At 40.8% G+C, this 16,582-nt stretch overlaps 1 protein-coding gene across 1 annotated transcript in view; it reads left to right on the forward strand.

Moving 5' to 3' along the window:
• plekho2 (pleckstrin homology domain containing, family O member 2) overlaps positions 1-16,582 on the forward strand; it is a 38,173-nt gene that overhangs the window by 14,485 nt on the left and 7,106 nt on the right. Inside the window, exons 2-6 of the mRNA XM_034106426.2 lie at positions 4,164-4,313; positions 5,082-5,204; positions 14,179-14,283; positions 14,630-14,728; positions 15,911-16,219. Of these exons, the coding sequence (XP_033962317.1) occupies positions 4,164-4,313; positions 5,082-5,204; positions 14,179-14,283; positions 14,630-14,728; positions 15,911-16,219 (786 nt within the window). The remainder of the gene's footprint in view (positions 1-4,163; positions 4,314-5,081; positions 5,205-14,178; positions 14,284-14,629; positions 14,729-15,910; positions 16,220-16,582) is intronic.

Raw genomic sequence — 16,582 nt, forward strand, 5'->3', positions numbered from 1 at the left:
TAGAGGTGAATTTAGTAGCGATATGACATGGAGTGTTGCACACCGAAACCTACTGATTTCAACACTACAACTACTGTATAGACGTCGAGATATTATTATTGCTGAATATTAAATGAAGGCGTGCTACCCACAGACGTGGGTAGCATGAGACAACAACCGGAACTACCAGAAATGAAACCAGCCGTGACGTTTTTCCTGTCTTGAGTATTGATTACAGCGTTCAAAACCATATTAAATGAAAAGTCATGAAAGAGATGAGGAGGAGAAAAGGCGTGTTTAGTTATATATAGGGATGCACGATATTGGTTTTTTGAAACCGATACCGATACCGATAATTTCCTGCTTCTCAAGACCGATACCGATAATAAAAATTAAAATTACGCCACTAATTATTTTAACGCGATTAAAGCATGTGTATTTTTTTTCCACGGCCGCCCCGTAGCTTCAGAGCGCATCGAGTTTAAAATACCATCTACAAGCTGATGCTGACAGCCCTGCTCCTGCCGCCCGCTTGTGGCAGACCACACTTCCACGCTCACCGGCAGGCACCGACTGGCCATCTGGAGGACCGGGAGGGTGTGTGTACGTGTGGTCCGAGCGAGCAAGAGAGAGACCTTAGTGCATTGTTGTTGTTAGCATCTGGTGCTAGCTAGCTGCGCTAACGGATATAAGGAGCTGTTTAAATGAAAACAGAGGAGCGCTCTATCCACACAACTGCGCCGAGCACTTGACTTTATGCAGGAAGCAGACAGCGGGACATTGTAGGAGAAGTCAGCACACTCGGCAACATGATTGCAGCGTCCAGGCTGCTCCGGTTAGAGCATATGCCTTAAGTTGCACATAGCTCCAACGCGCGCGCACACACACACACACACACACACACACACACACACACACACACACACACACACACACACACACACACACACACACACACACACACACACACACACACACACACACACACACACACACACACACACACACACACACACACACACACACACACACACACACTGTATTGTATTATTGTCTTCGTACGCTTTTAACACACCATCGTAGCGATGGCAATGTTTCAGGTGACTGATCAGGTTCGAAGTATTAGGGAGCGCTGGATTTGTGAAGAACTCCCCTCTTCCTAAACCACTAACACCACAGTACTGGCAAAACGGGAGGAGCCGAGTGAAAAACAAGCGTCCCTCATCCCAATCCACCCACACCGCAGTATTTTTTTCTTTTTTTTTACCCAAAAAAAATATTGTATATTATCGGGGCTATTAATACTGTTATCGGTTTATCGGGATGACGTCATAATTCCTAATATCGGACCGATAATTATCGGGCCGATAATTATCGTGCATCCCTAGTTATATATGTAATGTACAATGTCTGAGTCCTCTGTTATGCTCAACAACGAACAACGAACACAGCATAACAACAGCAGATCGGGCAGAGCTGCAGATCGGGTAGTCACAGGCAATGTGGCTGAGTTTTGAGCGCGTTCTGGAAAGTGAGAGAGTAAGCTACTACGGAGTCCCTTAAAGCAAAACAAATCTGCGGAGTCTAGAAATGTTTTAAAATCGCGATTTTTCGGTTCAGCCATTTCACAAACCGTAGGAAAGTAAAAATGCAAATTAATCGTGAAAACCGAAAAAATCGCCCAGCCCTACTCTTAACATCCCGATAGCAATGAATATATGAAATGCTTTGACAAAAAATACATTAAAAAAATTCATCTGTGGAAGCCGTAGTGCTGTAAAAAGCACGACCAATCATCTTAGCCGGCAAAATAACTGGATGGCTTACCTGCCTGTCAGCCTTCCATCTGGGCACAAACTCATCTCGTGCCCTCATTGGTCATGTTCGTGTGTTGGAGGAGGGGCTCTGTGAGGAAGTCTGAAGGAAGGTGCAGATTTTTTTCGGCTGCGTACTTTCAAATTCTAGCGCACTCGATAGCAGCTGCTCCCGTGGTGTTGCTCGCATAGTTAGCTTTTTTCTTTTAACGTGTGTTAATACATCAAATAGAAGCTTATTGTCATTTTTATTTATTGTCTACTAGTAAAGTTGAAATCTTTTGTAACAGTTGACATTTCTCTAAAGATGTTCTAAGTGTCTTCCATTTTGAAATGATGTTGCATATACTGGCAAACATTAGCAGTTCCATTTTCGTAATGAATGTTGATGTTTCAGTTCCTTATATATTGTTTAGAGTTTCATTATCCATCACAACAGTGACTGTGTTTCGTGTTGCCTAGCAGCTGCTGTCTTCATTCTGTGCCCTGATACTGCCCTTTCTGGCTGCTTTGTAACCGGAAGTGAAAGACTATCACCTAACCACCCATCTGTGCACAAATAGTGATGTGAAAACATGTACTATGAAAGGCTAATGTTAGAAAGGTGATAGTGTCTAAAGCTAAATGTGTGTGTGTTTTCAGAAAAGAGGGCAGAAATGAAAATGCCTGATAGTTAGAAAGAGCTGCTGCTCTTTACAAGCCTCAGTTCTCTAACACCAAACTGCTTTAGCAGAACTTGTTCTTCCTCCCCGCTTCATAACCACATTTTTCTTAGTCTTATTAAGAAAAACCCCACCATGTCTCACACTATAGAACTACAAGTGGTTAGAAGCAGTATTTAGAACATCTACTCAGAATTTAGGAAATGGTTGGTCTCTGCCTTGACCATTGGAGCTGATATAATTAGACACAGTGTTGAAACAGGAAGAAGTCTCTACAAATGAAAAGCTGATGTCTTACTAATAAATCATTAACTGAGTCACACACATACGTCCACTCATCACACCAGACACTGCTGTCATCATAAAGTACATTATAACAGTGACGATATCTATATCTATAATATGCTAAGTTATGGCGCATTTCGACTGCAGCGCGGAGCACGGTTTAAGTGTGCCGTGCCAAACCCGGCCCGTTTTTTGTTGCGTTTCCACTAGGGGTACCTTTTCACAGTTTTTATGGCCCTCCAAAATCGTGGTTCTTTCTGGGCCAACAACCGGGCTGAATATGCTACACTAGTGACGTGAGTGGCTACAACTACAACACAATGAACATATTTGACCGTGATTTAATTGTAATACACGTTTCAAAATGATGCCGAAGTAACAACATACTGATACCGGTTAGTACAAACCATGAATTAATGCTTTGACAAGTCTGCAGACAGACAGCAGGCGGAAAAACTTTTAAAATGCGTGTTTTCTGAATGGAGATCGGCTAAGCAAACGTTGTATATGCTCTGACCGTCCACACACTCACAACAACGGCCTATATAGACATAAATAAACCAGCGACTGTATTCGCCATGACACAGACAGTCTGGTTTGTACTTGTTTAACTTTTGTCTAGTTTCTGAACAGATATGAGGAGCTGTGAGCTCTGAGCGCTAACAGCTAACGGCTGATGTTTGGTTTTGTGGTTCTCATTGAAGATGACGTCACGGCTCCGCCTACACTGCGTTACTATAGTTACTACCCCAGCTAATAAACTGTAATGGAAACGCAGCATAAAGTGAGCCTGGCCTACCAAGGCCTAACTATACCGTACTAAGCCGTGTGAGGCCCTGCAGTGGAAAAGCGCCATTAGTTCATATTCCTAAATAGATTTTGGGGGCTCTATATGGGGGCCAAAAGAAAAATGATTTCCCTGAGGCACTCTTACTATCGAAAAGTACAATTTAGTAAAATAAATATCCTTTAATAAATCTTACTGTATAACATCATAAATATATTTCAGTTCTACTTTTTAATTTGTTTATCTCACTTACAGAAAAAGAAAGACAGCATGAATCATCAAAAACTCTCATGACATTGAAACACAAATTAAACAAACCTGACATTTTAGGAAAGGGACTATGCAACAGTTACCACACAATTTGTTCATACAATATTGTATTTTTGAAATAGTTTTCTATCACAACACTATGTTGTATTTTAGCATTAAAGTAAAAACATTGGACTACACTTAAATATCTTTTTATTTATCACAATATATCGTCATTGCAATATTCAACAACGTTAACATATAGTTTACTCATATAGTATAGCGCCTATAGCTAACCATACAGATAAGACTAGAGTCCTTTCCTATACAGACATAATGTTATTCTGTATCCTGTCCTAAATGTGTTCTCCTTCCTCCATCATGCAGAGTGCAAAAGAGGAGCCAGCCCGGAGAAAAGAGCCCAAGTTCCTGGGTAAGGAAGGCTGGGTGAAGAAGGCCCCCGGCAGACTGTTGGCCAGCTACAAGGAGCGCTACGTCCATGTGGAGAAGACGGAGATCGTGGTGTATGAAAATGAGGTACACCACTGTTATGTCTCCTACTCATTCCACTTTTTCACTAAATTGCACCATTTTACAGTACAGAGTTATATAACTGTCATATTCAGAGCATTTTATAGTATATATTTCATTATGAACATACTTAACATGCAATCAAATCAGCTTACAAGCACTTTTATTTATAGTTTAGTGCATCATAATGAATTGAAATTCCATGGTCATTATGAAAATATTATAAGATTTTCATAATGACCATGGAATTTCAATTCATTACAACCTGTTATACTATAAGTGTTAATTTTTTGCTTTAAGTCAAATGAAAAAAAGGTATTATTAACTGTTAACGGTCAGTGAGGGATCACCAATTCTGAAGTAATATGAGACATTACGTTATGAGGCAATGTAAAATGCTTTGTAATATGTTATGATTGTTGAAATAGAGCCTTTTGGGTAATTGTGTGCTTACAACTATAATTAAACAGCTAATGTATTACAGACAAGGGCATCCTAGAATATGTTACATCACACTCTGTTCTGCATTCACATATCACAGAAAGCTCTCAAAGATAATACAGTCAGTTATTCAGAATAAAAACCTACATCACATATTCTATCTCATTATCATGAATCTATATTGGTCACCAGGACAACAGTAGTCGTGAGCAGGTTGTTTGTTTTTTTGCGATATTTGTTGATATAAAAAAAATAAAAAATGATGTCGCCTTATTTGTCTTCTATTTGAAATGACAGATTTGCAGATGATTGACTGGTAAATGTGTGTTGCAGGATCTGAAGAACTGCTTAGAGAGGCTTGACCTGGAGAACTATGATAAATGTCACGAATTAAAGAGTCCCTTCAAGAAGAAGCACAGACTGATACTGATCCGCTCCTCCAAGCCCGGAAATAAGGTGAGCTGAGAGAGCCTTGTGTGGAAAATAGAGCTCTGTGTATACAGTAGGACAGGGGTTGGCAACAGGCGGACCGCGGTCCGGATCCGGACCCAGACGCCGACCTATACGGACCCGGAGCTATAATCAATACATTAATAGGGGATTTTTCGGCGCCTCCCGCTTTTTTAACGCTGATTTTGGGTGACTTGTGTAATTCGTGGAGAACCGAAGAGTTTTCGTTTTGGGGGTGGGGGGTGGGGAGTCCGTCCGTCAGTCCGAATGACGGACAACTTCTCACTTCAAAAAAGAAGAAGAAATCTAGACCGCAAAAATAATTAAACAAGTGAGTACCTGTTTTTCCTGGCCAGGGACAGGTTCCTTGAACACAACACGAGCGTAACGTGTCATCACGTGGTATGTCTCATCTGAAAGAAGTGCTGACAGAGAGCACCGGAACGCCGCTCCAGCCCTTCAAATATTGCAGTGCCCATAAGGAGCCGTATATGCCACAGTGTTTATGTGGCTGGGTCTTTAGTTGTAAGCACTGTGGCGATCTGTTGTTATTAGCATCTGGTTAGCTAGCTATGCTAACGAATTTAAAGAGCTTTTCTACAACCAGGTGGAAGAGAGCTCTCTCCTGAGAGGCTCAAATAATCTCAGCTCAAGGCACACCTTGATATGATCATTATATAGTCATTAATGAGACTAAATGAAAAACAGGTATAAAATACTATATGACGGTAACAAAAAAGTTGTTCAAAATAACAAGAATGGAGTTTAAAAGGGGAGTGATTTGTAAAATATCCAAAAGAAAAATCTGCTTACAGTTCTGTTTCATATGGGTGTTGAAAGATGTATCCATAGATCTCTTCATGTTGCTCTCAAAGTGCACTAGATTGATGCTTTTAACTTCAATATTTAATATTCCCGGGGGAGCATGCCCCCGGACCCCCTAGAGGAGGTTAGGGTCCCCCCCCCCCCCCCCACTTAAATCATGTTCACATGGATAGGATACTAAATACATTTGCACACATCTTGTGTCCATATCTTTCTGTTTTGGTGGTCATGCCACACCGTGCACGTGCATGCATACGTGAGTCATGGTGAGATATCTGGATTAAGAGGTTGCTTTTTCTTTGCACAGCATGAAAGAAAGGCCAAATGAATGGGCTGTGATTTTAGTTTTTTTAAGCAGAGGTTGAGTTCAATCATTTGTACGACCCTCGGAGGATGTTGTAAATATTGAAAGGAAAAAGGTTCCCCACCCCTGCTGTAAATAATAATAAAAACCCTTGATTTATAACTTAACATCTCTGTCTCCTATTGATCTGAGTATATTATAAAGAATAGCCAGTTAATTGAAGCATTATAGCACAGGCCTTTGTCAGATGGTATATTACGCTGTTTTTTTCTGCTTCGAATAGTTCTCTCTTTTTTCACCATACCTGTGTTTGCATCACTGTAACCAATGAGCACCTGCATGTGTGTATGAGAATGGCCCTGACACCATTTCAGCCCAGATTTACAAACTCCTGGCAGGACAAGCTCCAGCTCAATTCTTACACTGAATTAAAACAAAGTGAGTGAGGGACTGCAATATAAGAGGGAAAGTAAGAGAAACTTTAAAACTGTTCAATTGTTATGATGTGTAAAGACTGATGTTGTTCTATAATCGTCTGAAACTGTTAAGTTATGATGTGAAACGGTTAACAAAGAAAAAGATAAACTCAAGCTGCTGCTACACTTGATTGTATTTATCTAAAATTAAGCACTTTTAAGATGCACATATTTTCAAAAGCTATTTTATTTATTTTCTCTATTTTATTTTTAAATGCAGCCAGAGAGGAACATTACACATATCCACAGTATTTACTGTATATCTGTAGAGTTCAATGTTAATAGACAATACATATTGTTGTTTTTGAATTGTACTTTCTTTATTTGATTGGCAGTCAGTTGTTGATTACATGCAGACGTTGATACAGCTACAGGTCACTTCAATATATATCACACTAATTCATGAAGCAACTTAGACATTTTGGTGTTCCGGACCTTTGCATTGGGACATTTTCTCTAACTTGACCTCGTTGAATTTTAGTTGAATACCCCTGCAGTAGGCCATGGTAAGAGTGCTGAGTGACATACGGACATCCAGCAGGTCACCCTTGAAAAAGAGATCAATGATCTCAATGGGATTCACCTGCATAAATAAAGGTTTGAAATTAAATGAAAATGACAGAAGCTCCAACTGTCAGGTTTACAAGAAACTAAACTAACATAAGGAAGAAAGGAACTGAGAGTGATAAACACTCTCCATGGTCATTATGAAAATATTATAAGATTTTCATAATGACCATGTGTTTTGGTCCAGGACCAAAACACATGCTGCGTTTGTCATGCCCTATTTTAAGTTTTAAAACACCACAAAATGATTTAGCTAAAGCGCAACTTCCTGTAAGATCTGGTTGCCTTTAACACACCCTCTACTAACCCTGACAGTTGTGGTAACAGGATGTGTACAAAAACTGACTTCTGCAAACAGAAGTTGGAAATGATGAAGTTTAGTCACAAGCTTGTTGTGATGAGATTCACTGTCCGTCAATTCAACACAGTGTAAGAAAATGACTCCTGGCAGGAAGTAAAAGCACTTCTAGTAAAAGCAGAAAACATTTGACTAGGCTTCAACTTTAAAGGTGCACTAATACATATGTTATGTTAACAGTGGATCAAATTGGAGCTGTGATGTGGCTCATATTAACAAACAGAAAAATATAATTTGACTCTGCAATTCTCCTCAGTTCTACAAATTGTTACTATTGTTGATACTGTTTTGTCCCATTAGTCTTTGTTTTATCAAAAATAAAAGTCAGATACACCCACCATTCATTACCTACCCAACACACATGTCAACAAGCTGGTGGACATAGTGGAGCATTAAGCAGCTACATTTATTTCTCTAAGGAGTTGGAGGAGACCAAAAAAGAGTTAAAAGAAAAGGAGTATTGATCAAAAACTAGAAAGAGTGCGGTCTCCTTCTCCTATCACAAAAAAGAAGAAGAATCACACTTAAGTGTTCCTCCTAACTCCATTTCAGACACAATGACGGAAAATATAACAAGAAAAAAAGGGATTTGTTCATCTCGTATCGTACCTAATTGAAGTGGAACATGATTTATCGAGGTATGGAAGTAATTCAGAATCAGACCAATTTTTCTTTATGGGTGGATGCTTTTGAGGCCACAACAATTTCAAAAATATTGCCTGCAACAGACAAGGTATCAAAGCAAATCCTCCAAAAAACCTCTGGTAATACTGAGGCAGGAGTTGATCTACATTTGGCCGTCAAATGTAGGGAGGAGTCATCAATCCATGACAGTATAAAACAGTCAATACAATAGGTGTTTTTCATAGGTGTTCATAAGTCTTTAGATGTGTACTTGAGATAGCCAGTCCTTAAAGTGTGCAGTTTCTTTGAAGCACAGTTTCAATGAAGCAGTGGGTTGTGAGATGTTGCCACTTCCTCTTTGAGGTCAGCTTTCAGTTTTGCGTGCTGGCTCTAACAGAGACACCTCTCAGTCTAAGATTGGAGCCACACGAGAACGGTAACGTAAACGAACCGAATTCGATATCAAAAAAGTCTTCCGTCCACACGCAATAGGCACCAGAAACGTGTCCATTCACATGAGACCACTCGAAAGCGCTGGAGATGCTGTAGTACATATGCCGGGCCTGTAAGTGGCACTGTACTTCTGCCACAAAATACACCAAAAGCAGCGAGGAAGACTTCCTGCGCATGGTTGCCATGGTTGCCCTTCTGTTATTCTCCGCGGTGGACGCTCTGGCTCTTTTTCTCCCTCCCCGATGCAAGCGTGTGCTCCTGCTGTAAATCTCTCCGGTAGTCCACCAGCAGATGAAAAACACCCACCTCTCCGCCTCTTGCAAGGGACGAGGGAACCATGCGGCAGAGTTTCCGTTAGATTTTTTTTTTCCGCCTGTCAACATGTCCGTTAAAATTTCAATCTTCTAGACAAAATTAGAAAAGTACCGGTCAGAGGTGTTCTTTGTTATTTATTGAGCTTTAAAACAAATTAATAACGACTCTATATAATAATAATAAATGGAGCCTCTCTTTTCCTCCCCATCTTCTGACAGCCCAGCAGCTGATCTCTGAGCAGGAGAGGTGGGGAGAGGCGGGGCTATTGCGTCATCGTTATCAGGAAATGATCGTATAGGGCGTAGACACGGAGCCGTTTGGCCCCCCAGAGCGTTTCGTCCGCAGATCTACCCACCTTGGGACCCGTTTTCGTTATCATTTCCTGCGTTTCCATGTCGGCCTCGTGTGGCCGAACCGTCTTCATCAGTGGTTCTCAACCTTTTTACACCAAGTACCACCTGAGAAAATAGTTGGCTCTCCGAGTACCACCCTATGACCAATGTTAAAATACAGTCTATGCACAGTTCATGCAGGACTCGGAGGCAAATGTATTGATAATAACATTATTTATTGTCTCTCTCTCTCTCTACAAGTGAGAATATAAAGAACAAAATAATAACTTATTCTCACACAACAAATGTCAACTGTACACACATGTCATTTCCTGGACCCATACCAACATTTGAATGTAGGCCTCCTGCAACCACCTACATTGTAACAGAAAATGTCCTATTGGGAATTCAGTTTCACAATAATAATGAAGCCTCCAGGAGCAGATGAGCTCATCTTCAGTCTGCTGATGTTTTCTATTGCCATTTCTGTGGGGGCAAAGTAAAAATGAAAAGAAAAAAGATAACAATTAAGGACAAGTGTGTGCTTTTTCAGCTTTTCACCTCGGTCACAGCCTTCTCTCCATTCTCTGCGCAAATGCCTTCTTCCTGAGTCACTTCTCTCCTCCATCACAGCGGCTGTGCATATCACTTTTGTGTTACTGGCGGAGCCTGCGCTTGTGCTCGGTTGATGACTGTCCTCCTCCTCATTCACTTTCGCTGGTAATATTCTCCAATGTACCCCTCTTCCGAATACCTCCCGTTTTGAGCCACGTTTTTAACATCATTCAGCTTTCTTCTTTCTTTAGCTTGCTTACAACGTTTGCTAATCGTTCGCGGGTGTATGGTCGTCATTAGCAACGCCAGAAATAAATAAAAAACATGTTTTCGTTTCTAAATCTAAAAACAACAATAGCCTATTAGAAATTATTTAAACCACAGTCTCAATTATCTCAAGCTTATTTTCATTCGTTGTAGTATTTTGATAGTATGATTTATTTATTAATTAATGTTATTCAATCAAGCCTCAAACTGATGGCACTTGTCCCTTCAGCCTGTTTTAAATTGAAGTTGTCTGAGGTCCTTACCACCAGCTGCTCTTGCAGTAATAAGTAGTGTACCTTACTGTCCCAAATGTGCACAATGTAGTGACTGCTTTTCGTCTTTTGTTTACTTAGTTGTGTTTTCTGTATTTTACATGTCTGTGTTATGTGTAAAGGTTAAATCAAATCAAAAATAAATACAAATATATATTTTTTTAAATATTTGTTATGTCAGATTTCTCCGCGTACCACTAGCGGGAGCTGGCGTACCACCAGTGGTACACGTACCACAGGTTGAGAACCACTGGTCTACATGATGGAGAACTGTAGCGGATACAACTGTTACCGTTCTCGTGTGGCTGCAGCATACGTAAGGTGTGAGCCTCTAACTTGTACACACTGCTGCCCACACACAGTAATGTAGAAATGTTTCCATCTGCTGAGATGATGAAGTACTCCACTATCAAGATCCATACATTCAGAATAAGATTTAGGTTACAGATTAAACATTAATATCTTTGATATGAAGACAATATTTCCGTAATAAAGTAATAGAATGAACATCGGACTAACATTTGCTAGATGGCCATGAGCATTAATGATTTATGACCTCTAGTTGCTGCTATTACTTCTCTATGTGTTGTCCCAGATTGTCTTGGCAGCCTTATGAAAGCCGAGAATAAACCAAGAGTTTTAATTTTACCTACATTTTCTGAACAAAGGGAAGTAAAAAAAAAAGGGAAATGTTGTTACAAAAGATTGTTTTGCGAGATGAATTCCCTTTATCTACCGTTTTAAAACAATTGTGTGTTTGTGAAACCTGGAGTTCCTGAATTGGTTGGTAGTGTGAAGTCTGTTGTGGTGGTTCTGTGTGAATGGAGTGAGTGGTCGGACCAGGATGTGAGCAGCTTCTTGGCGGCCCCCCGGTGTCTCCGGGGCAACCTCAGCTCTGCATGGCTGAATCAAGCCAAACAGACTTTCTTAAAGCACCGCACTGTGTCTCCCAACCAATCACCTGAGGCTGCTTTTCAACAGTCACCCTCTTCCACTCCCCCCTTAGAACCATGTATGTCTTTAGGGGGAGATAGTAGGTCAACAGTATAGGCCACATAGGTGTTATATACATCATTTGAGAACCGGAAAATGAATATCAGAAGCTGTTCAGTACTGTGTGTCAAGTGTTTTCTGGGACATACATCTCTAATTAACATTAGGTTATGGTTAGACCTTTGGTGAAATGTCAACATTTAGTCTAAGAGCAGCTAAAACATGATGATTCAAGTATATAGTGACCATCCCCAAGCTTTAATACAGTATGTCTCATAAATTGCTGGAGCAATTTTTGGGTTGATTACCATTTGCTTCACAGGTTATATGCAAAGGAGACTTGGAAAGCCCGTGGTTGTAGAGTTTCCTAACGCTGTCATTATCATACATTATACACAATATTATTTTTATACACTGAGGTTAGTTATTTTAATTGAGTTTGTTTAAAAAAATGATCTCACTACAATAAAGTGTCTACTGTGAAGACTTGCATCATAAAACATGAAAGGGTCTCAGCTTTCCAATCGTACCCTAGTTAAGCAATTCCCAAACCCAAAATAAAATGCACCGTTTTTAGAATAGGTGAAAACGGCATATTAGTACTGCATGGAAACAAAAATAACGGCAGAACTTTTGCATATTACATGGGATAAGCATAGAGTGGGCCTGTCTGTAAAGGGGAGACCTGTGGGTTCCCCTTTCAGATATCTTGAGGTGAGAGGCAGACCCGGCGCCAGAACAAATCTAAAGGGAGGGCATATGATTTTCATGAGAGGGCACACAAAACCGTCATGTGCTGCGGGCCTGCGGCACAATATATATCAAACAGCAAGGCCAACAGCATTGCGTAAAGACGCACACTTAAATACATACACTAATAAAGGGCAACATAGAAACCACCTTTGAAGCATTGTGTGCGTGGCAGCACACACACTGGTAAATCACGAGCAAGGCACACTGGTTACGGATGGCAGCTTCCTCATCGCTGCACTCGGAGAGAAGTAGGAGAGACGGAGACGATAAACTGTTTAGCCCGCCTTGGGCATGGTTTATGTTCCTATGCACTGCACGCGGACATGCTGTGGAGTGAACCGAGTCACCTCTGAGAGGGAGTCGGTTGACAGCTAAAAAAGCTATAATATCAACGACAGCTGACGTAATAACGGTTCTGTGCAGCTGATCTGCACCAAAGTACTCATTTCCTTATTTTTGTCCTCGTGTATCTGTCTCTCTCTCTCTCTCTCTCTCTCTCTCTCTCACTCTCTCTCACTCTCTCACTCTCTCTCTCTCTCTCTCTCTCCACAAACTCTCACATGAAATGTGTTCTTTTGATGCGGCATGCCTGAGCAGTCCTCATCAGTCTGTAATGCGTGTTTCCAGTCGCAAAAACCTTTGACAGTAAAAGCCGCATCAGATGAAGACGTATTGACTTTAAACTGTCTACAGCGGAAACAAAAGGCTGCGTCTGCTTTGAACGAATATTCAAGCCGGTCTGTTGTTGTACCATGCAGCGGCAAAAGTGCACTTCTTTCCTGAAAACAATCCCCCTGGTAACGATCCAGTTTCACCTGCTTGAGGAGGAGGAGGAGGAGGAGGAGGAGGAGGAGGAGGAGGAGGAGGAGGAGGAGGAGGAGGAGGAGGAGGAGGAGGAGGAGGAGGAGGAGGAGGAGGAGGAGGAGGAGGAGGAGGAGGAGGAGGAGGAGACGACGCAGGTGGTGACGACGCAGGTGGTGATGGTAGGAGCTGTGCCTCGGAGGACAGCGTTGGTGGCGGCCGCCTTGATGAGTCAAGGCTCGCTAACTCAGCCCGGGGTTTGCCGAGGTCCAGCTCGTGACATTAAGGCGCGCTGCTGCTGCGGCAGGTGCAGGTCGCCAGCAGCTGCAGTTCTTTCATCGCTATTTCGTTTTAATCAATCCTTAGACCTTTTAAGACCATTTCTGATGTCCATTTTGTAATTCAAACAGAAATGGGAGTCTACAGAATACACAATAAACAAATCCAGAATAGGCGGCAGAGTGTGACGCTGTGATTGGTCTAAATGTGGACAAATCACAACAGACACATGAATTTATTTGACGTATCCTGCGATTTTTTTTTTTAGTTACTATCTGACATCACATACATCGTAGCATAAAAGGTCACCGTTTATTTATAATTAAAAAAATTAAATATATATATTTTTTAATTTTTATCAAATCAAATCAAGTTTTATTTATATAGCACATTTATAAGCGATTTTTGGTGGAGCCAAAGTGCTGTACATATAATAAAAATAGCCTACAGTAGAGACACTTTACAGCAAATACAATAGCACAGATTGTTCAGAGTATCAGTGTGAGAAAAACGACACCCTCTGTCCTTAGACCCTCTGTCCTTAGACCCTCACATCGTACAAGGAAAAACTTCCGGAGAAAAACCCACAGTTTAGAGGGAAAAGATTATAAATAATAAAAAACTTGTTTATTGGGGAATATTGCAGGAATGTCAAATGGGAGGGCCTGGCCCTCTCTGGCCCTCCCACGGCGCCGGGCATGGTGAGAGGTCAACGTACCTTTGAGAAAATGGGCATTATTAACCTTATTTTTCCATGTATTTTCTGTATTGACAGCTGACATGTCTGTGCTCTGTGTGCCTGACAGGTCCATGATGTGAAGTTCCAGGCTCAGAATGCAGAGGACAAGGAGGCCTGGATTAAAGCTTTGCTCGATGGCATTAATCGAGCAAAGAACAAAATCTTTGATGAGGTAAACACTTCTTAAGGCGAGACACTACAGACAAAAATATGTATTTATTTATTATATGATTATTATATGTATTTGTGTATACAGTGTAGGCTATCTTGCTTCCATATCTTCTTTCAAACATGTAGTGCAAACACACACTAAGTTGTTTGTTGTACTTCACTGTGTCTAATTGTGTTTGTAGATTCAACCTGCATTTTACAAATACCTCCCTTGCATATTTAAAGCTCAAAAGGATTCAGTAGTGCAGGTCTCCCTTGAAAAAGAGATCTATGATCTCAATGGGACCAATCTGGTTAAATAAAGGTTTGAAATGAGTAGTGAATGACTGGGCTTCATGTTTTCACAGGTGACGGTTGATGAAAGCATTAATTTAGAGCATGTTACTCGAACAAGGCCCAAAGGCAACCGTAACCGACGGCCACCGACCAGGATACACATGAAAGAGGTTTGTGTGTGTGTGTGAATGTGAGAATCCATTCATGTGTGTGTGAAATAAGACACTGTGTGGTCAGCTCTGATGCTACCGTAAGTAAGTCCAGATTTGACTCTGTGTTGAGTTTCTTGTTTTTCTTGTGCTTAAAGGTGGGGTAGGTAATTCACTTCAGAAACACTTGTTATATTCCATGGAATGCTCTTAACATCCCGATAGCAATGAATACATTAAATGCTTTGACAATAAACACATACAAAAATGTCATCTGTGGAAGCCGTAGCGCTGTAAAAAGCACGACCAATCATCTTAGCCGGCCCGGCTAAAGTAACTGGATGGCCTACCTGCCTGTCAGCCTTCCATCTGGGCACAAACTTATCTCGTGCCCTCATTGGTCATGTGCGCGTTTGTGTGTGTTGGAGGAGGGGCTCTGTGAGGAAGTCTGAAGGAAGGGGAAGATTTTTTTCGGTTACGTACTTTCAAATTCTAGCGCACTCGAGCTGGTTTCTCCATTCTTACCTCCCCTACCTTTTAGTGGGTTTCTAATAGTATTTACTGTTTCTCTCTAGGTGTATAAAGTATACTACATATTATATTTAGCATATCTGAATATATATATATATATATATATATATAAAGTCTATTTTTATATTTCCAGTAAAGTTTTATTTTGTCCTGATATGTAAAGTGGGGCACGACAATAAAGTGTCTACTGTGAAGACTTACATCATAAAACATGAAAGGGTCTCAGCTTTCCAATCGTACCCAAGTTAAGCAATTCCCAAACCCTAACCCAAAATAAAATGAACCGTTTTTAGAATAGGTGAAAACGGCATATTAGTACTGCATGGAAACAAAAATAACGGCAGAACTTTTGCACACAATTGCATGGGATAAGCATAGAGTGGGCCTGTCTGTAATTTGATGTAGGTCTGAACAATTATGTTTCAATTATTATTATATCCATTGCTTATTAACAGAAATATTGTTATTTGTATGTCCTTTTTAACTCGTATTGCCTATGCTTTGCTCTTTTGTATCTTTCTTATCTGCTGACAATGGAAGTTGACACAATTATAATGCCTTCTCTTGTATTAGAAACCAGCACTTCTTTTGTATAACAGCTTTTATTTTTTTTAATTAAGGTTTATTGTTTTGGTATATCTTTTTAAGCTAAATGTATGTTTGCCTCTCTAGGTAGCTGATGTGTCGTCTGATGGTATCCTGCGGTTGGACCTGGATCTTGAGAATGCCTGGATGCCTAATGGCACCCAGCACTCCAGTGTGGATGGCACTGAAACCCCGAGAGAGGCCATCAAAGCCTCGACTCCTCCGTCCAATGCTGGTGAAAATGCAGAGAAAAGAGAGGATCCTGAGGATGAGGCTCAGACTGAGGTCAGTCCCCAGAAAAAGGTCATCAAACCTCCCATGCCCCCTACCAAAGAGGCTAAACCTAACCCAACGCCTGAGGATGAGCCAGATAAGCAGGAAGGCTCAGAGAAAAAGGTATGTTTATTGCTAAATGCCCTCATCATACAATACTGTTCATATAAAATAGTCTGTAAATAGAGGTTAAATGTCCCTCATTGGAAAAAGTGCAATTTCATGTCTTTAATAATTATAAAGCAGGTCTAAGTGCAATTTAAAACAAGTCTCATAATGCTAAATCCACAGAGTAATGCGAAAGCCACCATTTTCAGAAACTGCGCCTTTAAACAAACTTTCAGGACAACTGTAGGATTTTGATGTCGGATTAAAAAGTCGCTATCTTTAGGCATAGGCCTAAAGATAGCGACTTTTTAATCCGATGACAATTGCTCGACCTGTTGCATATACCAAAAGGGTTTTCTCGCTTCCTGGTTTACTTCC

The sequence above is a fragment of the Pseudochaenichthys georgianus genome, chromosome 3 (assembly GCF_902827115.2).
Source record: "Pseudochaenichthys georgianus chromosome 3, fPseGeo1.2, whole genome shotgun sequence".
Lineage (NCBI taxonomy): Eukaryota > Metazoa > Chordata > Actinopteri > Perciformes > Channichthyidae > Pseudochaenichthys > Pseudochaenichthys georgianus.